This window comes from Canis lupus, chromosome 29 (assembly GCF_011100685.1).
Source record: "Canis lupus familiaris isolate Mischka breed German Shepherd chromosome 29, alternate assembly UU_Cfam_GSD_1.0, whole genome shotgun sequence".
Lineage (NCBI taxonomy): Eukaryota > Metazoa > Chordata > Mammalia > Carnivora > Canidae > Canis > Canis lupus.
In genome coordinates this window covers 22,841,491-22,863,098 of record NC_049250.1, presented here as the reverse complement: position 1 = coordinate 22,863,098, position 21,608 = coordinate 22,841,491, and the positions used below count along the sequence as shown (strand labels likewise).

General features: G+C 37.5%; 1 protein-coding gene across 5 annotated transcripts in view; it reads left to right on the top strand.

Annotated features, from left to right (window-relative positions):
* Nucleotides 1–21,608, top strand: part of UBE2W (ubiquitin conjugating enzyme E2 W) — a 112,696-nt gene that overhangs the window by 34,521 nt on the left and 56,567 nt on the right. For 4 of the 5 annotated variants that reach the window (XM_038579549.1, XM_038579545.1, XM_038579547.1 and 1 more), the window contains exons 2-3: nt 7,961–8,052; nt 15,443–15,545. In XM_038579549.1, coding sequence (XP_038435477.1) covers nt 7,961–8,052; nt 15,443–15,545 — 195 coding nt within the window. Of the gene's footprint in view, nt 1–2,691; nt 2,852–7,960; nt 8,053–15,442; nt 15,546–21,608 lie in introns of all 5 variants that reach the window. The other variant, XM_038579548.1, reaches the window with a different exon arrangement.

The following is a 21,608-nucleotide window of genomic DNA, read 5'->3' as shown; positions in this document are numbered from 1 at the left end:
ATTTAATTTTTAAAATTTATTTATTCATAGAGACACAGAGAGAGAGAAAGGCAGAGACACAGGCAGAGGGAGAAGCAGGCTCCATGCAGGGAGCCCGGCGCGGGACTCGATCCCGGGTCTCCAGGATCACACTCCGGGCTGCAGGTGGCGCTAAACCGCTGTGCCACCGGGGCTGCCTGACCACATTTATTTTTTAAAATTTTTAGGATGTCCGAGATTTTATGTATGTATGTATGTATGTATGTATGTATTTAGATGGCTATATAATTTGTTTTTATTTTAATTCCAGTTAATACAGTATTGTATTACTTTCAAGTGTATAGTACCGTCATTCAACACTTCCACACATTACACTGTGCTCAGCTCATCATAAGTGCACACCTTAATCCCCATCACCTATTTAACCCATGCCCCCAATCCCCACATTTATTTAAAAATTGATGATGTTTAAAAGCATTAGTCTTTTATGTTTATCCTTTATCTCATATCCTGATTATGCCAGGGAGACCTATGGCATATTCAAGTTTTATTTAACATTATAAGTGTATATTTGGATAGCATTGATATATTGAGTTGAGGGAAATGGAATAAGACTGATTAGAATATAGCAGTTGCAGTCTTTTATTTTTTTTTTAAAGATTTTATTTACTTGTTCATGAGAGAGAGAGACAGAGAGAGAGAGAGGGAGGCAGAGACCTAGGCAGAGGGAGAAGCACGCTCCATGCAGGGAGCCTGATATGGGACTGGATCCCTGGACTCCAGGATTATGCCTTGAGCCGAAGGCAGACCCTTAACCACGGAGCCACCCAAGCATCCCGTGATTACAGTCTTTAAAGTGATTATCTTTTAAATTGCTTTTACTCTTGTATATAAACTGTGGCTTTGAGCCTTCCAAGGGCTTTACATCTCATAAGGTTAAGAGTGATAATATATGTGTTCTTTATCTTTTTTTAATTTAATTTTTTATTTATTTATGATAGTCACAGAGAGAGAGAAAGAGGCAGAGACATACGCAGAGGGAGAAGCAGGCTCCATGCACCGGGAGCCCGACGTGGGATTCCATCCCTGGTCTCCAGGATCGCGCCCTGGGCCAAAGGCAGACGCCAAACCCTTGCGCCACCCAGGGATCCCCTATCTTTTTTTTTTTTTTTTTTAATTTATTTATTCATGAGATAGAGAGAGGGAGAGAGGGGCAGAGAGAGAAGCAGACTCCACGCAGGGAGCCCAACTCGGAACTTGATCCCAGGACTCGAGGATCACACACCCTGGGCCAAAGACAGCCACTAAACTGCTGAGCCACCTAGGGATCCCCTGTTCTGTATCATTTTTGACTGTTTTGTGTTCCCTCAGGTCACCTCCGGTGTAGGGAAGCAGCCTACTATACTGATTCTTAGGTGGTCATGGAGAGAGAATATGTTAAGCTCCAGAGTAGCCTTTTCATACTACATAAATTTTTTCTTCAAGCTGGGCTTGTAGTAACCCCCTGTCCTATGGGAGAGTAAATCTCAAGAGTAATCTCTCACATGCATTGAGCTGGAAAAAAGTTTTAGGAATTGAACTAGTGTCACTGTAAATTGAGGGTTACAAATCCTAGGCTGTTGCAGTAATCTTGGAGCTGAGATTCCCAGCCCTGGTATTGTGACATACTGGAGTGTCGTTCAGTTTTGTGGTGGGACCCTATACTTTGTTATTGATAACAGTTGCAAAATTTGTCAGTGGTTACCTTGACCACCCCCCACCTGCCCCCACCCCCGCCAAAGTTAATAAATTAGAATGGATTCATATCACTTTGAACCATTTGCATTGATGAGGGAGGAAGAAAGGGAGGTGCTGGCTGGACTATTGAAGCCAGAGCCACTGAAAAGCCAAACCAGTTCTTTTTTTTTTTTTTTTTTTTTTAAAGTAGGCTTTGCACCCAACGTGGGGCTTAAATTCACTACCCTGAGATCAAGGGTTGCATGCTCTACTGACTGAGTCAGCCAGGTACCCCCAAGCCTAACCAGTTCTAAAAGTGTTTAATCATTTCTTTCCCAAGGTATTTAGATATATTAGGATCTTTCTTATTGAGTTTATAGATGCACCTGGATTTCTTAGAGCTCAAATTCCTTCAAGTCTTCCAGACTTGAGGCAACAGAAGATGAGGACTGAGATGGAGTTTTCAGGTTTACTTTATGTTTCCTTTATGTGGTTCCAAACATTTAGGTTCTGGACCTGGCCATTTTTGATATATGAGAAAAGTAAATTCTTTTGTAGTAACTTTAGGCCCTTTTGCCTGGGAAGACAAGATGTCTGTGCACTGCTCTACAAATTTTGGGAATAAAATGCATATTCTTAGATTGACTGAGACCATGTATTTTGGTTTTGTGTTAAATATTGAGAAAAGAATTATAGGCATATTAAATTTACTCACAAACTTAAGTTTTATTTTGCGATTCTTATATTTAACTATTAGGAAAATTAAACTTATTAATATAATATTTCCTAGATTTTTAAATGCATATTTTTTCATATTTAAACATCTGGAATTAAGATGTTTTACCAATGATATGTTACTGTTTAATTGGCAGCAGTTTTCCTTCCTTAGTGTTACATAAAATAATGGTGCATCTTATAATTGACAGTGTTTGAGTCAGAGAATTATGATACATTTACAATATATGTAATTAGTTTTCTCATACCTCACCAATTTAGGTACAGACAAGGGTGATATTTGGCCAAGAACCATTAGAACTGCAATCAGAGAAAGACCATTATATGATCTCACTCATATATGGAATTTAAGAAACAAAACAGAATCGTTGAGGAAGAGAGGAAAATATAAAAAAAGACGAAATCAGAGAGGGAGACAAACGTAAGAGACTCTTAATCATAGGAAACAAACAGGGTTGCTGGAGGGGAGGATGTGGAGAGCTGGGGTAAATGGGTGATGGACATTAAGGAGGTCATGTGATATAATGAGCACTGTTATGTAAAACTGATGAATCACTGACCTCTACCTCAGAAACTAAATAATATATGTTAATTAATTGAATTTACATTTTAAAGTTAAAAAAAAAAAACAACCTATTGTAACTTGTAATTTTTTGGCATCTCTTCCCAGTGGTTTCTGCATAGTTCTGCTTCTTTAGTTACAGTAGTTACCTTCTGCAGTTATTTCCCGTTACCTCTAGTTATCTCAGTCTGTAGCTGCTATTTTCACCAGTGTCTGGGAAAGCAGACCCATGTTGTCATGCTGGTTTTTATAGCCAGTGGTATCTGTGCTTTTTGCTAGTGTTTCTAATCTGCTTTTTTTACAGTTTGTTTTGTTTTTGTATGTTTTTTTTGTTTTTTTTTTTAATAAATTTTTTTAAATTTCAGGTATGTACTTTTTTTTTTTTTTTTTAAGATTTTATTTATTGGGGCACCTGGATTGCTTGGTTGGTTAGGTGTCTGTCTTTGGCTTGGGTTATAATCCCAGGGTCCTGGGATTGAACTCTGTGTCAGGCTCTCTGTTCTCAAATATTTAGTTGAGAGAGAGAGCCAGCACCTGTGAGCACAAGCAGTGGCGGGAGTGGCAGACGGAGGGAGAGGAAGGAGCAGGCTTCTGGATTAGCAGAGAGCACGATGTGGTACTCGATCTCAGGACCTGTGTGGACCGACTGAGCCACACAGAGGCCCATTTTATAACACTTTGTCTTCAAAGTTAGGAGCTGAATGCCTCCTCATGTGATAGTAGTTTTCTGTTGATTGATGCTACATGGTGTGATCTCTAAATAGTTACACTAGTTCTTCATATCCTCAAATGAGTAGGAATTTTTATTTTTACATCAAATTTTTTAGGTCCTTCTCTTTTAGCTTCTGTGTCCATATTCAGGAAATTTAGAACCATTTTCTTTTTTTTTCCCTTTTTATTGTTTTTGTGTTTTGTTTTGTTTTTGAGCATAGCTGATTAGAACCAGTTGTTTAGAAGATCCAGAGGACCCTTGAGGGGACTGAATGTTTATTTAAAGACTTGTGGAATACCTGGGTGGCTCAGTCGGTTAAGTATCTGACTGGCTCAGGTTGTGATCTTAGGGTCCTGGAACCGGACTCCTTGCTCAGTGGGGAGTCTGCTTCTTAAAGTCTGCTTCTTCCTCTCCCTCTCCCCCCCCCCCATCCTGCTCACACATGTGAGTGCACGTGCTCTCTCTCTCTTTCTCAAATAAAATCTTTACAAAAATAAATAAAGACCTGTTCTGCCTTCTCCAATGAATTACTGTTCTGGGAAGAATATACCCCAAAGGGTAAATTCCCCGTTTTTGTGAACCTGCCAAATAGGCACATCACTTGACCTTCCATTCTTTGTCTTTTTTTAAGTTGTGATTTTAAGTGCATGAATGAGTAGAACTTAGTAAATACTTGTTAGCCCCCAAACTATTGGCCCTGCTTTATCTCTTAATTGGAAAGCTTGTGGATGTGCAAAGTAGTTTACTGCCTAGTAGCTAAGATGGTAAGGAACTGGCATGAATTGTCTTTTTAATGTAGTGTCTCCACTTCCTCAGTAAAAAAAACATGGTCAGGTGAATGTTTTGGATTCTGACCTGTGATAGTGAAATGAAAAGTGGATGATAGCCCGTTCTCACGAGGGGAGTTGGGAGTAGAGGTCCTGCATTATCTCTTGCTATATAACAAATTCCCGTCAAATTTAGTAATTTGAAAGAACAAACATTTATAATCCCATGCAGTCCCAAGGGTCTGGAATCAGGCTTAAGCTGGATAGTTCTGATTTAAAGTCTTTCTTGAGTTTGTAGGTAAGATATTGGCCTGGGATGCAGTCATCTTAAAGATTGGTTAGTGTTGGAGAGTATGCTTCCAAATCATACGAGGTTATTAGCAGGAGACCACATGCTAATCTTATTAGCATGTGAGCTTCTGAATTGGGCTGTTCACAGTATCACAGGTGATTCTAAAGAGAATAACCAAAATGTAAGCCGTAGTCTTTTAGAATCTAATCTTGGGGGATCCCAGGGTGGCGCAGCGGTTTGGTGCCTGCCTTCGGCCCGGGGCGTGATCCTGGAGACCTGGGATCGAATCCCACGTCGGGCTCCCTGCGTGGAGCCTGCTTCTCCCTCTGCCTGTGTCTCTGCCTCTCTGTCTCTCTCTATCATGAATAAATAAAATCTTAAAAAAAAAAAAAAGAATCTAATCTTGGGAATAACATATCATTTCTGCTGTATTCTGTTGGTCACACTGACCAATTTTGGTACAGTGTGGGGAGGAACTACACAAAGATGTGAATATAGGGAAGGAGAGTTAATTAGAGATTCTCTTGGAATTTGGTCATCACAGGTCTCTTTCTTTGTGGACATGTAAGAAGTAGTGTCAGGTGTGGAAAACATTTTCTTTCTTTCTTTTTGGTAGCATCCTTTATCATTATGTTCAGGGGACCTAGGAATAATTATACCAATAAAACTTTTCATAGCTTACCTTTATATCTTTATGTTTCAGTTAGTAGCTGTGCAAATTGACTTTCCTCTATATCCTTGATTTGATAACAAGGGCTTGCTTTCCCTGTTTAGTAAAGTTCTCAAGACCTGGAGAGTATCTATAGCAGTGTAACCTAAAATGTGGTTATTGAAACAACTTTTCCAGGATGCTCTACATTAAGGGGGTTTAGTTACTTTTCTTCCCCTTGAAGAATCATTGTGCAAGTTAGTATATCAGAAGTCTCTGAGAAGTCCTGCATTGAAGAAATGTTTTCTTTGTTGTACCCAGTTTTTTAAAAAATTTACTTGAACATTGAATTGCTATATTGTATATCTGAAACTAATATAACAGTGTATGTTAGCTATACTGGAATTAAAATAAAAAACTTAAAAACATTTACTTGATCATAAAACCCACATTTGTTATAAGTGGAATAAATTAAAAACCTTATTCTAGCAAAAATTTATTCACATTCTTTTATTCAAAACAACTTATTCAGGCAGCTTTATTTCTATATTTTTGATAATTAGAATTTTTCTTTAGTCCTCAGTTTGTCATTATTTTGCATTTTTAAAGGCAGCTAAGGTCAGAAATTGCAAATAGCTGATACTTTATTTTCACTGTTATTAGCAATTATGATATTGTAGGATCTGAGGGAGGGTTTGTTTCATTCTTGGCCACTTAAAGAGCCATTTAGGAGTCGTCGTCGTCTTCTTTTTTTTTTAACATTTACTGATTTATTAGCAAATGTTTTAGAGCATATTCTAGGCCCGGGGGTTGCTGTGATCAGCATAGTTTGTCCTCCCTGTGAAGTAATAGCCAAACAAACATAGGAGGTGATTGCAGAAGGGCCACAGAGACAAAAGCAAAGGCATAGTGGTCCGCAAATAGCTGCTGGTGGGCCAAGTATTAATAAGTTTTTTACATTGATTGTCAACAAAGAAGGGAGGAGTTTTCGAATCTGTAATGGTGCTAGATGATGTTAAACTTATTTGAAGGTATCATACATTGAAAAGATCTAGAAACATTTGCTATATTGTTAGTAACATTTCATTCCAGAAAAAGCACAGGGTAGCTTTTAAGCAGAGAATTGTTGAGTTCTGAACAGATATCCATGCTTGTCTACTTTAATGCAGAAAAGATGCTCATTAAGAGTTTATTTTATTAATAGTGAAAGGGAATATAGGGCAAGGAGAAGAAATGTGTGGGAAATATCAGAAAGGGAGACAGAACATAAAGACTCCTAACTCTAGGAAACGAACTAGGAGTGGTGGAAGGGGAGGAGAGTGGGGGGTGGGGGTGAATGGGTGATGGGCACTGAGGGGGGCACTTGACGGGATGAGCACTGGGTGTTATTCTGTATGTTGGTAAATTGAACACCAATAAATTTATTATAAAAAAAAGAAAAAAGTTTATTTTATAGTGTTACATACAATTCTAATAACATTAGCTATTTGGTTTTTAAACTCATAATCTATGGGCTTTGGTGGGTTTTGTTTTGCTTTCTTGTATACTGAAAAAGAATGTCCATTAGTGATAATATGGGAAGAATTGAGCAATAGAAACTATACGAACAAGAATGTAAAATACAGCCAATTAGGGGCATCCAATATGTAGAAAAATAACTGCATATCTTGGACCCCGATATATTCTGGTATAGAAAGTTTGAATTATGTGCAAATAAATGACAAATACCCACCATTTGCTTCGATGTGGATGGAACTGGGGAGGGTATTATGCTGAGTGAAATAAGTCAATCGGAGAAGGACAAACACTATATGGTCTCATTCATTTGGGGAATATAAAAAATAGTGAAAGGGAATAAAGGGGAAAGGAGAAAAAATGAGTGGGAAATATCAGAAAGGGAGACAGAACATGAGAGACTCCTAACTCTGGGAAACGAACTAGGGGTGTTGGAAGGGGAGGTGAGCGGGGGGTGGGGGTGACTGGGTGATGGGCACTGAGGGGGCCACTTGATGGGATGAGCACTGGGTGTTATTCTATATGTTGGCAAATTGAACACCAATAAAAAATAAATTTATATAAAAAAATAAATTCTGTGCAAGTATCCTATTTAAGGAAACAAATATGGGATGTAAATTATAAAGTAACATTATCCAAAACATTTTCAAGAAGGCTTTTTGTATACGGTTATTTGTATAGTTTTTTTGAAAAGCTTGTATGTCTGAAATGATACATTTTTTTTAAGGATGATGGAGAACTATGGTTTTTATTATTGGAAAGCAGTAAAGGAAACACTGCTAAAATTTGTAAGCAGTTATAACTTAGGCTGAGATCTTATAACCTCAGTGGAGTAACAGTGAAGTTCTGTAGGTAGATGGCTGCTCTGTATGATCACTTTACAGCATCAATGTTTACAAATATATTTAGAAATGTTTTTGTTTTAATTATAGGACAAAATTAAAAATTAGAGAGGTAGGCATAAAAGATTCAATCTGTGAAACTAGAAAGATGTCATTTTTTTGAAGTACAAATTGTTGATACTCTTTTTTAGAAACGACTGCAGAAAGAACTGTTGGCTTTGCAAAATGACCCACCTCCTGGAATGACTTTAAATGAAAAGAGTGTGCAAAATTCAATTACACAGTAAGTATTTAGTTTTTGAAATACTTCTTTTATTATTAGTGTAATGTTTGAAAATATACTTACTTTTTAAAATGTAGAATTTGGGGGCACCTGGGTGGCTCAGTTGATTAAACATCCATGGCTCTTGATTTCAGCTCTTGATTTCAGTTAAGGGTTGTAAGATTTCACCCTGTGTTGGGCTCTGTGCTCAGTGGGGAGTCTTTCTCCTCCCTCTGCCCCTCTTCCCACCCCCAAAATAAATAAATCTTTAAAAAAAATAAAATGTAGAATTTTTCATATTCCATCCCACTCTTCCATCAAAAGATGGATAATTCTTATTCTGTGCATTTATATATGCCATTTTGTGTCATAGGATAGTATCATACTCATTGTATATAATGTGTGATTTGTAAACCTTTTTTTTAAAAAAAATATATTTTTGGGAGCCTGGATGGCTCAGTCAGTTAAGCATTTGCCTTTGGCTCAGGTCATGATCCCAGGGTCCTGGAATCAAGCCCTACATTGCTCCCTGCTCAGCAGGGAGCCTGCTTTTCCTCCCTCTGCCTGCTACTCCCCTTGCTTGTGCTCTCTCTCTGTCAAATGAATAAATAAAATCTTTTAAAAAACAATAATAAAATAAAAACCAATGTTGATCAGTAATATTTTTAAATGTTTCCTGCTAAAGATGCATCCTATAAAGACTTTGGTCTAACTTTGTTTATGAAGTGATTTCCATCTAAAATAGAGCAGTGTGGGGCACCTGAGTGGCTCAGTGGTTGAGCATCTGCCTTCAGCTCAGGTTGTGATCCCGGAGTCCTGGGATCAAGTTCCGCATCAGGTTCTCTGCAGGGAGCCTGCTTCTCCCTCTGCCCATGTTCTGCCTCTCTCAGCATCTTTCTTTTTTTTTTTTTTTTTTAATTTTTTTTTTTTATTTATTTATGATAGGCACACAGTGAGAGAGAGAGAGGCAGAGACACAGGCAGAGGGAGAAGCAGGCTCCATGCACCGGGAGCCCGATGTGGGATTCGATCCCGGGTCTCCAGGATCGCGCCCTGGGCCAAAGGCAGGCGCCAAACCGCTGCGCCACCCAGGGATCCCCCTATCTTTCATGAATAAATAAATAAAATCTTTAAAAAATAAGATAGAACAATTTGGAATGAGGTTGTTTGTCAAATTTTTCGAAATCACATGTAAAGATTTGAAAGAAAGTAGGAGTCAAGATATGTCTCCATTCCCTGAATACATTAATTGCCCTGACAGAAGGGTAACTAAATGAATGTCAGACTATTTAGCAACCTCTTTTAATAGATAAGAAACTTCTTCATGAAGATGAAGAAGTGAAGTGTATAGAAGACACAAGAAGTATTCTAATTCTGCTCCTTCCTTAGAAGACGTAAAGAAAGAAGTCTTTTCCCAGATAAGAAACCAAGAAGCATAGAGAGATATGTGTCGTCTCATAAAAAAATGAGCATTTGAATTAGTTTGAAATGTTTTCAAGAGTGTCATCCTAAGATCTCACAATCCAGTATAGTCTATTTTTACCACTCCTTTGATTTAATAGTTTTGTTAGGCAAGGGTAAATGTTCTGAAATTGGGGGTGGGGATGGGGGAGGATTTAAAATAATGAAACCTCTCCTTAAAAAAAAAAACAAAACTCCAAAAACATTAAAGGGATGGGAGGCAACACGATAAAAGTTTACTATAGACTAAATTGTAGGACAAAAAGCATAATTTCTTTCTTTCTTTTTTTTTTTTATTTATGATAGTCACAGAGAGAGAGAGAGAGAGAGGCAGAGACACAGGCAGAGGGAGAAGCAGGCTCCATGCACCGGGAGCCCGATGTGGGATTCGATCCCGGGTCTCCAGGATCGCGCCCTAGGCCGAAGGCAGGCACCAAACCGCTGCGCCACCTAGGGATCCCCAAAAAGCATAATTTAAATGCTTTTTTGACATTCTAGGTCAAGAGAGCAAAAGTGACCAAAATTCATGGACATATTTATCCTTTTAGAGAAACATGGCTTTTATTTTATTTTATTTTATTTTATTTTATTTTATTTTATTTTATTTTATTTTATTTATTTTATTTATTTTATTTTATTTTAAGATTTATTTATTTATTCATAGAGACAGAGAGAGAGAGAGAGAGGTAGAGACACAGGCAGAGGGAGAAGCAGGCATCACACAGAAAACCCGGCGCGGGACTCGATCCAGGGTCTCCAGGATCACGCCCTGGACTGCAAGCGGCGCCAAACCGCTGCGCCACCGGGGCTACCCAGAAACATAACTTTTAGTTACCTTTGTGAGGTTTGAGTCCATACTTAAGACAGAAGTTATGCTTTTTATTTTTTATTTTTTAATTTATTTATGATAGTCATACAGAGAGAGAGAGAGAGAGAGGCAGAGACACAGGCAGAGGGAGAAGCAGGCTCCATGCACCGGGAGCCCGACGTGGGATTCGATCCCGGGTCTCCAGGATCGCGCCCTGGGCCAAAGGCAGGTGCCAAACCGCTGCGCCAACTAGGGATCCCAGAAGTTATGCTTTTTAAAATCAGGGATATGAAGAATGGACCTATTGATGTTTGGCTGGTTACATTGTTTGAAAATGGGTACAGATCTCTAGCTCTGTAACAGTCTTTAAAACATTGCTAGGTCCTCAAGCATTTTTAGGTTCCCTGCAAAATCGAGCAGAAGGTACAGAGATTTCCCACATACCCTTTGCTCTCACACATGCACAGCCTCCCCCATTATCAACATCCATTGGTTAAAATTGATGAAGCATGATTGACGCATCATAATCTCCCAAAGTCTATAGTTTGCATTATAATTTATTATGGGTGTTATATGTTCTAAGGATTTGGGTGAATGTGCAACGACATATATCATCATTATGGTATCATACAGAATATTTTCACTGGCCTAAAAATCCCCTGTGCTCCAGCTGTTCATCATCTCCCCCAGCCACTGATCTTTTTACTATCTCTGTAGTTTTCCCTTTTCCAGACAGTCATATAGTTGGAATCATACAGTGTAGCCTTTCAGATTGGCCTCTTTTATTTAGTAATATGCATTTAAGGTTTTCCACTTCTTTTTGTAATTCTCAATTGATTTTTCATTTCTATCAAACAAAATTTGAAAATAGAACACACATTTAGATATATAATTAAGATATATATAATTATATATATAATTATTATATACATTTTTAAAAGATTTTGTTTATTAATTTGTGAGAGACAAAGAGAGGCAGACATAGGCAGAGGGAAAAGTAGGCTCCCTGTGGAGAGAGAGCCTGATATGGGACTTGATCCCAGGACCCCGGGATCATGCCTTGAGCCAAAGGCAAGACACTCAACCACTGAGCCACCCAGGTGCCCCATTAAGAGGTATTTTTGTTCTGTATAACTAAACAAATAGATTATATTCCATTTTCATTGGTAATAACCAAGTGCTTCCTCTTTCAACCTTTCCTTTTTTTGTTAAGGGTGGGACCCACATAACAGTGATTTATAAAAAGTTAAAGGAATGTTTTACATTTGTACAAATGGAAACGTTTGTATAGATTGTCAAGCAGTTATACCACAAATTGTAACTACCAAAATAGCTAAATAGCTTTATCTTTGTTACAGAATAAACCTGTCATTTAGAGATGTTTGTCAAACAATTTCTCTTTTAAAATAATTTATTGTAAATGAATCACAAAATTTTTATTATCTTTGACTATCTTCCAGGGTATAAAAGTAGTCTAAAAAAATTAGATCTTAAAAGATGTGTTTAAGTAGCATAAGAACAATGATGAAAAACACTTTCTGGAAGACAGTTTGGTAGCATGTATTAAGACCTTTAAAAATAAGAGTATCATATCCTTTGAACTAATAAATAAACCCCTATGCTGTCCTAAGGAAGAAACAGAGACCTAGAACCAAGGGTGCCTGGTTGGCTCATTCAGTAGAATGTGCAACTCTTGATCTCGCAGTTGTGAATTTAAGCCCCCTGTTGGTGGGCATAGAGCTTACTTTAAAAAAAAAATTAACTTAGAATTAACTATGCTCATTTCAGCATTACATGTTATAGAGACAGTTTGGAAACAATGTAGATATTATTAACAGGGAAATTATTTCTCAGGTTAAGACCTTGGAATGCCATCCCCTCAGTTAAAGCCTGAAATGCACAACTTTTATATAGTCATGATTACTTTTGAAAATTCCTTAGAGAGGCCATATTGGTGTGTATCCTGTTGTAATATATCCAACAGAGCTAGTTTTTCCTTTGGAGTAGAATAGTTGGCTGTTTCTTTGAGTAGGAGCTATGAATGTATGAAAAATATGTTTTTAAACATTAGAATCCTGAAACAATAGCTACTCACAGGAAGACTTCTTCTCAGGAACGTGTGCTCTTAATTAGACTCATAAACACTGAGGATTTGTTTTTTAAATTTTTTATATTTTTAAATTTTAATCTTATTATTTTTTAGAGAGAATTGTGGGGGTTGAGAGTGGGCAGAGGAAGAGAGAGACTCTTAAGTAGACTCCATGCCCAGTATGGAGCCCGACACAGGACTCAGTCTCAGGACCCTGAGATTGTGACGTGAGCCAAAATCAAGAGTCAGACCCTTAACCCAGGCATCCCATAAACACTGATAATTTGAATTTGTGTAATTTAACTATCAGGTATCAATTCCATCGATAAAGAAACTACAAAATATCTAGAATGAAAGGTACCCGAAGTACTTCAGCGCTGATTATTTTTGGGTATTTTTGTTTATTTATATCTTTCTAAATTTTCTATAGTGGACATACATTGATTGCTTTTTCAATTAGCAAAAAGTTATTTAAAATTATCCTGCACAATGTTGAAAATTATGCCGCCTTTGACCTATCTCACCCAGATATTGGAAGGATTACTGAGGTATTTGCTTAGCTATTATTTAAAAGCTGTTGGGATAGATCACATGTAAATATATGGTACATTATGTCTTAAAATTTGCCCTATAAACAGAATGAAAGGGCACCAGGAGGTGTTCCCTGGGTGGCTCAGTTGGTTCAACTCTGGACTCTTGGCTTTGACTTAGATCATGAACTCAGGGTCCTGAGATCGAGCCCACAGTTGGGCTCTGTGTTCAATCTAGAGCCTGCTTGAGAACCTCCCTCTCACTTCCCCTCTGTTCTTCCAACCCTGCTCGAGCTAGCTCATGCTCTAAACGCTCTAACTCTGTCAGATATCTTTAAGAAAGGGCACCAGGAAGTCCTCTGATTTTCCTTGGAATAGTCACTGTGCATAGTGGGTGTCAGAGGAGAATAATAAAAAGGGGATTTTGATGGCCAGGAACGACACAGTTTATAAAGAGAATAGTTTGTTGTTGTTGTTGTTGTTTATAGTACAGCTTATACATTGTATTTAATTTACTGTGTTTTTATGTCAGGAAAGTACTGTCTGTTTTACATGCATAACGCCAGTTATCTTTCCAACACTTTGGGATGAATACCTTTTTTTAATGAACTTTTAACTTTGTTTTTTATATCTTTTATAATTTAAATAGTTAAAATGAGAGAAATAGAACAGCTTATTCATGGCCACACAGCTAAGGTACAGTCCTGTGTAATTTCACTGTAAAATATTACGTCTTGGCTCTATGGTCATACCTTTTATTACCATGTATGGTATTGAACATGCATTCCAAAAATGAATTAGCTATGCTCCTAAGGCCCTGTATATGTTAGCTGATTGCTTTTAGAGAGTAGGCACGTTTATTATAAGCTCCTAACTCCATAGTATGTGGGGTGATGACTAGAACCTCAATACTGTATTCTCAATATTAGTTCCTTTAGTTTCTCTATACTTAAAGTAATAAATTTCTATACGTAAAAAGTTTAAGAGGAAAGGAATTGGCTAGTGCTATAATTAGGAACTCATTCTTATGGTTGGTCCACTTTTGCTTCTCAGTGTGGCCCCATCATCTTTGCCACCATTAATCCTTTTAAAAAAATCATTTTCTACTCCTATCCCCTTTTTAAAATTTTATCTATTTTTTTTTAATTAATTTTTTAGAGAGAGAATGCGTGCATGAGTGGTAGGAAGGAGCAGAGGAAGAGAGAGAATCTTAAACAGGCTCCACACTAGGTTTGGAGGGGCTTGATTTCAGGACCCTGAGATCATGACTTGAGCTGAAATGGAGAGTTGGATGCTTAACTGACTGAGGCATCCAGGCACCCCAGTTTCCCTTTTTTGAAATTTATTTATTTCATTTATTTTTAAGATTTATTTATTTGCGAGAGAGAGAGAGAGAGAGAGAGAGAGCATAAGCAGGGGGAGGGGCAGAGGGAAAGGGAGAGGGAGAAAAGACTCCTTCCCCTCCTTTTTTTTTTTTTTTTAAAGCGCAAGAGATAGGGGGTCCTGGCTGGCTCAGTTGATAGAGCATGTGACTCTTGATCTCGGGGTTGTGAGTTCAAGCTCCTTGCTGGGTGTAGAGCTTACTTTAAATAAATAAACAAGAGATAAGTGTACAGGTTATAATTTAAAAGAGATTTGTAGGGATCCCTGGGTGGCGCAGCGGTTTGGCGCCTGCCTTTGGCCCAGGGCGCGATCCTGGAGACCCGGGATCGAATCCCACGTCGGGCTCCCGGTGCATGGAGCCTGCTTCTCCCTCTGCGTATGTCTCTGCCTCTCTCTCTCTCTCTCTGTGTGTGACTATCATAAATAAATAAAAATTTAAAAAAAAAAAAAAAGAGATTTGTATTCATGATTATTATATGTGGAAACAAAGTAAGCTTGTAAAGAGGCCATGGAAATCTCTTCTGAGTTTCATTAAATACCTGAAACAGACAAAGGAAAGACAGTATAGAGCCTTGAGTAGCTATCAGAGTAAGTGGACTAATGTTAGTTTAGCTGCTTTTTCCTTTGGTCTCTAGAACACTGACGAGAAGATAGATCTAACAGCCACAAATTCTCTAGTCATTTTTGATACCTACTTCGTCCATTGCTTTTAAAGTGATATCAGATGGGCAGTTCATTAGTTTGATATTATCTATATAAAATCTTTTCAGTCATTGTGGAAATACTGTTTTGGAAAAATAAGACAGCATAAATTGAGTATCAAGAGTGCAGGATTTGGTGTCAGCACACTTGAGTAGGGTTTTCATTTTGTGTTCTTAGACCTGGATTAAAATTTGGCTCTGTCCTTTGCTAGTTGCCTGACTTTGATCTAGTTACTTAACCTTTGAGCGTCAGAGAAGGATATAGGGCAAGGGGTGTTGATACCAACTCTAATTGTTGGGAGAATGAAGTGCACTGTTACACATGAATGACTCCTATCCCAATGCCTGGCTTAAAGGAAGTCTTCAGTCTTCCCTTTTCTTTCTCACCCCAATTCTTCTTATCTGAAGTTTTTTTGTTTTTGTTTTTTTTCCTATTCTAGGTGGATCGTAGACATGGAAGGTGCACCAGGTACCTTATATGAAGGGGAAAAATTTCAGCTTCTATTTAAGTTTAGTAGTCGATATCCTTTTGACTCTCCTCAGGTAACTGCCATGTTTTTAACATTTTATTGTATTTTTAGATTTTAGCAAAATACTAAATTAGTGACTTTTGACTAAATACAAATTTATAAAGAAATTCATTATAATTATATGAATAGATTTGTTCCTTTATCTGTAATATAATCAAGATCTTTATGAACATTTTCCTTTATTGAGATTAGGGTTTGCTACTTTTGTGCTTTAAGAAATTAACATTGTTTTTTATGTATAAATGTTAGCAGAAAAGGGGATGGAAAATCTAACTCAGGCCTATGGGTTGTGGGAGAATATAGCATTTTGGAATAACTGGAGGCACTTATTCCTAGATAAGATGATAGAATGATCATGTGATAAGTCAGGTGCTTTGTTGAAAGGAACAGTTCTTTGATTTTGCATTGACATGCTATACTTACAGTCTTTTAGTACTGTAAAGATAGAATATATTACCAAATGTTAAATATCTAAACATAAGCCCCAAATCTGATCATTATAATTTGAGGCACAGTTAGTTTAGGTAAATGGTTAATACTCAGACAAGGGATAATGGTGGTTGAGGAACTTTTTTGGGAGCTGTTTAACTGTGGTGAATGATTAATCTTTGGGAGTTAGAGAAAAGGAGATTCTAGGATGACTTCCAGATTTCTGGCTTGGTAAGATGGGTAAATGAGTTACTGGCAGCAAAATGTTGAGACTTAATGCCAATTCTATCTGGTACTGCTAGATAATGAGGTTCTGGATAATGAAACTTCTCAAGTATCTAAAACTCAACTTGTGAAGTGCTCAAATACTTTTTTTTTTTTGAGAAAAATAATCCGTTGCAACTTTAAATAGAATATAAACAATATCCTTGGCCATGTAGGCATATAGATGGAAGTCAGTTATTGATTGTGCTATAAATAAAAGAGATAATTTTTTAAATAAAGATACAGAATTAAATGGAAATGGACTTGAGTTCAGTTTTTGTGTGAGCAGGAAACTAAGATTAGGAAGCTCATTTTTATCATTTTCATAAAAATTAAAAATAAAACTAAGAGTTATGTGTTATCATGACCTCTAGGCCTTTATAGTAAGCATGTGTAGACTGATAAGAAAGCAAAACAAACATCATCTCTCTAGAAAATGACCTTCACGTTTTATAGCCTTTTTGCTTATCAGCATCATTTAAGATTGTTAATCCTTGAAGGCAGTGGGGTCGCAGGCATTCCCTTGTCACCTTCAGCCTGTTTTTATACTTCAACTAAGTTTGTTGAAGGTATGTGAGGAAAGAATGTGACTCACCAACTCCAAACTGTTGACTTAGGGAGATACTGGAGAAGGCTTACTCTGGGAGCCCACAGATTTTTCATCAGAGGAAAATAATATTTTATAAACATGAACCAAGTCAAAAGTATCCTCTAATCCTCTTAGTATTTAATTTAATTTATTTTTTAAAAAGATTTTATTTATTTATTCATGAGAGACACAGAGAGAGAGAGGCAGAGACCCAGGCAGAGGGAGAAGCAGGCTCCATGCAGGGAGCCCAATGTGGGACTCGATTCTGGGACTCCAGGATCACACCACCTGGGCTGAAGGTGGCGCTAAGCTGCTGAGCCACCGGGGCTGCCCAGTATTTAATTTTAAATCAGATATAGAACTCTTGACACATCATCTGAATTTCATCTCTTAATATTTCTGTAAGTTACAGTGTTCGTAATGGATTCTGTCATCCTTTCTTAAATTCTTTTTTTTTTCCTTCCCTGTTTTGACTTCTGTCCACTTTTTCTAATTCTTCTGATTTTGGTGTTCTCTGGGTTCTTTATTCAGTAGTCCCTTATTCTTCTCACTCTTTTCTCTAAAGTCTTCATCTGTCTTAAACAGCTACCTCCCAGATCTACAGCTCTGTGTACAGCCTCTTCTTTCTGAGGTTTAATTTCACACCCTTGTTGGATATAGCTACTTGGGTATCTCCAGATGTCTCAAATTTAACACATCTAAACTCAATCTTTTCCAGTAACAAAATAAGTAAAAAAAAATTTTTCTTGAGTTATTGTCCCACCTATCTGCTTGCATTGAAATTCTTCCCTTTCCCCCCACTGTTAAAATGTAGCTTTTCAGGTCCTTTTACAGTACTTAGGTCAGTCTACTGTTATCCTCTATCTGCTGTATTCCAAATTTCTATCTCTCCTTTGGACTATTAAATAGCCTTAAGTTCTTTCCACTCCTAGTCATCTCTTCACAATGCTGTTAGATTTCTTTGAAGGTGTATTTGCCGTATTGATTTGCACAGATACATAACGCCACCACCACAAGTATCCCTGCTTTCTTCTCAAGACCTCAAATGCTTCTTTATTTTCTGTAGAGTCAAGTCTGAAAACTCTTCAGCTTAGCGTTTAAGTCTGAACTTAACCATTTCAGCTGCACATTACCTCCATGCCCTCTACTACGTAGTAATATTTCTATCATACTTTCTAATGTAACTTCCATTCTGATGTTATCTTGTAAGGCTCTAATGAAGTGGTTGGGAAGATGGATTCCATCTCATTTTATAAGTGAGGAAATTGAAGCTTATTGAAGTAAAGTGTCTGTTGATTTAAAAGCTAGCTAGTAGGATAGTTAAGATTCAAATCCAAGTTACTTCTTTCCATACTGTCCATTAGGTGTAAGTACCGAAATGGGGAAAATGCCCATTTATCCAGCAATGTTATCTCTAAAAGTGAAAGATACTACTATATAGAATGATAACTGAAAGCTCTGGGGCAGTTGTTCCCAATCTTTTGGAATATGAGGATTCCTCTTTTTTTTTATTTTTATTTTTATTTATTTATGATAGTCACGCAGAGAGAGAGAGAGGCAGAGACATAGGCAGAGGGAGAAGCAGACTCCATGCAACAGGAGCCAGATGTGGGACTCGATCCCGGGTCTCCAGGATCACGCCCTGGGCCAAAGGCAGGCACCAAACCGCTGTGCCACCCAGGGATCCCCGAGGATTCCTCTTTAACATCACTCCCATGTCACAGAAGTTGTATTGAGAAAATAACAGAGCTGCTGTAAGACTACTAATACTTTACAGTTATTTTTATGTTTTATTTATCACAGCATCTGTGTGATTATAAAATAAGAATAATGATCTAGCAATCAGTTACTTGATGTGTACGCATGTCAAGAGATTTTTCCAATAACCGAAACTTTCCAGAGATGCATTGCTCTGGGGAAGTGATTAGAATCACTCAAAGGCAGTAAAATTCCTCATTCACCAAAGATTTTTTTATTGGGTGAGTCCCAGTAGCATTGGCATTTGTTAGAAAATTAGTCTTTGATTTTCCTATGCAATAAGCAGTACTAAATATACCACTACTTACAAAACTAGAATTTGGGGAAATAACCCTAAAATAAACTAGTCTCATTTAAACTTAATTACTTTTGTATCTGTAAGTTAGATTGATAAGACCATAATAAACCTTATAGTTGGCTGGGTTTTCTTTTCCCTGTTGTAAATTTCTCTTGTATCTTACTTGACAGTGAAAAAGCTGCCTATCTGAAACAAGGTGTTTGGCCCAGTCATTTGCTTTAAAGGAAACCATTATGACAGCAAAATCTTTTACTATCGGGAGCAGAGATGAGGCACTTTTCCATCACTGTTTCCTACTAACGTGCACTTACCATCAGCCATGCAGAATTAAATATCTTCCTATATTATATATATTCTGTTTTCCTCTGTGAGAATACGGGTAAATGATTGGCCAATTTAATGTGTAGTAAATGTGAATTATGTGCCAAATACTGTGCTCTCTTTTTTAGAGATGAAGAAGAGTACAGAAATTAAAAGGTATTGTGCCTGCCTTTATTGTTTAGTATTTGGATAGGCAGACATGGATTCATTCATTCTGTAAGTACTTATCTAGCATGTCATATTACAGACACTGCTAGATGTTGGCAATTTAGTAGTGAAGAGAACCAAATAAAAAACCTGCTTTCGTGAAATTTGTGTTCTTGTAGAAAGAGACAATAAACAATAAGCAAAACATACAGTAAGGAAGATGGTGGAAAAAAAAAGTAGAAAAGGGAATTCAGGATGTTGTAGCATTGGATTGAGCAATCAGAGAAGATTTCACTGAGAAAATCACTTTGGAGCAGAAATCTGAAAGAGGTGAATGAATAAACCATGTGAAAGAAGTTTGGAAAGAGCAGGTAAAGCAAAGGCCATGAATCTGGAGCACATTTGGCAGGTCCCTGGAGTGCTATAAAAACAAGAGAGGGAATGGAGAGCATAGGTCTGAGAGATAATTTGTCGTGGATTGTATAGCCCATAGAGTTTTGTTTTTTACTCAGAATGAGATGAAAAACCTCTGAATATTTTGAGAAGAATGACTTGATCCTACTTAAGATTAAAAAGAAAAATTTGGCTGTTGAATAGCACATTGATTGTTGAGTGTACAAGTGTACAGGGAGATCAGACAACTCTTGCAGTAATCCAGTGAAAGGTGATGGTGACTTGTACCAGAAAGGTAGCAGTGGAGGTTGTGGAAGATGGCCATATTTTGGACCTATTTTATTATTGTTTTTTAAAGATTTGTTTGAGAGAATGAGAGAGAGAGCGCGTGCATGTGCATGCAAGTTGGGGTAGGGGCGAGAGAAATCCTTAAGCAGACTCCCTGCTGAAGAGAATCCCAGGACCCTGAGATCATGACTTGAGCCAAAATCAAGAATCACCCGCACCCCTGGACCTATTTTAAAGGTTGAGCTAATGGATTTGCTAATGAATTGATAAGGAATATAAATGTGGCAAAGGAGTCAGGGAAGACCACAACTTTTGGCCTGTACAACTGGATACAAACTGAAGTATGAATTGTATGCTTTGGGAGCAAAAGATAAAGCAGTGACCACTTTAGAATAAAATGAGGGGGCAAAGAAAAACCTGTTTGTACTGGGACTTAAACCACAAGAAGAGTTTATGTCAAAAGTGGAGCAAATCATGAAAAGACATGGCTTCTTCTGAGATTTGTGAGCAAGTGAAGTTTTATGTATCGTTACTTATAGGAGGGCCCCCCCCCCCCAAAAAAAAGGAGGGCCACAGCAGGATATGAAAAAGGAAGGACATTTTGGGGCTTCTCCAAGAATCTTGCAATGTGAAGGATATTTAGAGATTTATCTCAAAGGAATTAGGAGGTATAGTCACCTCTCCTTCCAAACCGTGACGTCCTCAACTTTAGTGTCTCTATTTTGCTTCTTTTCCTTTATGCTTCCTTCCTTACATTAGTAGTTCTTCCCTTCCAAATATCTGTGATCTTATACGCCCCTTCCTCTGTCAAAACATCCCATTTGAATACAATAAAATTGAATCACATTATCTTGTAAATGCCCTGGTTATACTTGGTTTTTTAAGTTTTTCAACTCTGATTTTTGTTGAAGAAATTTTAGGCATTTTAGAAATAGGTGGAGAAGTATGATTTTAGCAGGAAAAGGGTACTGTACTTAGTCCTGAAATCATATTGATGCTAAAAGTTGTGCTAAAAATGTACTTGCCTTGATTACAAAGCTTTAGAAACACTGGGGCAAAAGAGTATTTGCTTTCTTCACATCCTTATTCTCCTTCCTATTCATGCCCCCTTAACCCAGACCCTTTTGGTTCTGTTGCTCAATACTACCTCATTGCAGAGATCAAGAACCTATTTTCATAGTGTTTTCATCCTTTTATTTGTGGTGTCATTCTCCTTGCTCTTTCATGTGATGGTGGTTAAGCTTTCCAAAGTCTTAAATAACCATTTTTATTGCCTTAAATTGTCTAGCAACTAGGACACCTGACAAGGAGAAAGGGAACAGTGAACCTTGTTCGTTGAAGCCTTGGGGGTAAAGCAGAGGGAAGATAAAGGAGAAGACTGGTAGGCTAGAAGAACACAGCTTACAAAGGAGAGAGAATGGTTACCATCCAGGGGAACCAAATTTAGTTTCATTGTATCCAGGAATTTTGACTTTGTAATACTTGTAAGATTGCATGGTAAGGAAAAACTATTAATTAATTGTGATGCAACTAATGCATGTTAAATGACTAAAAGGGGAGAATTGAGCTAAAAACTGTGCTAAATAAAA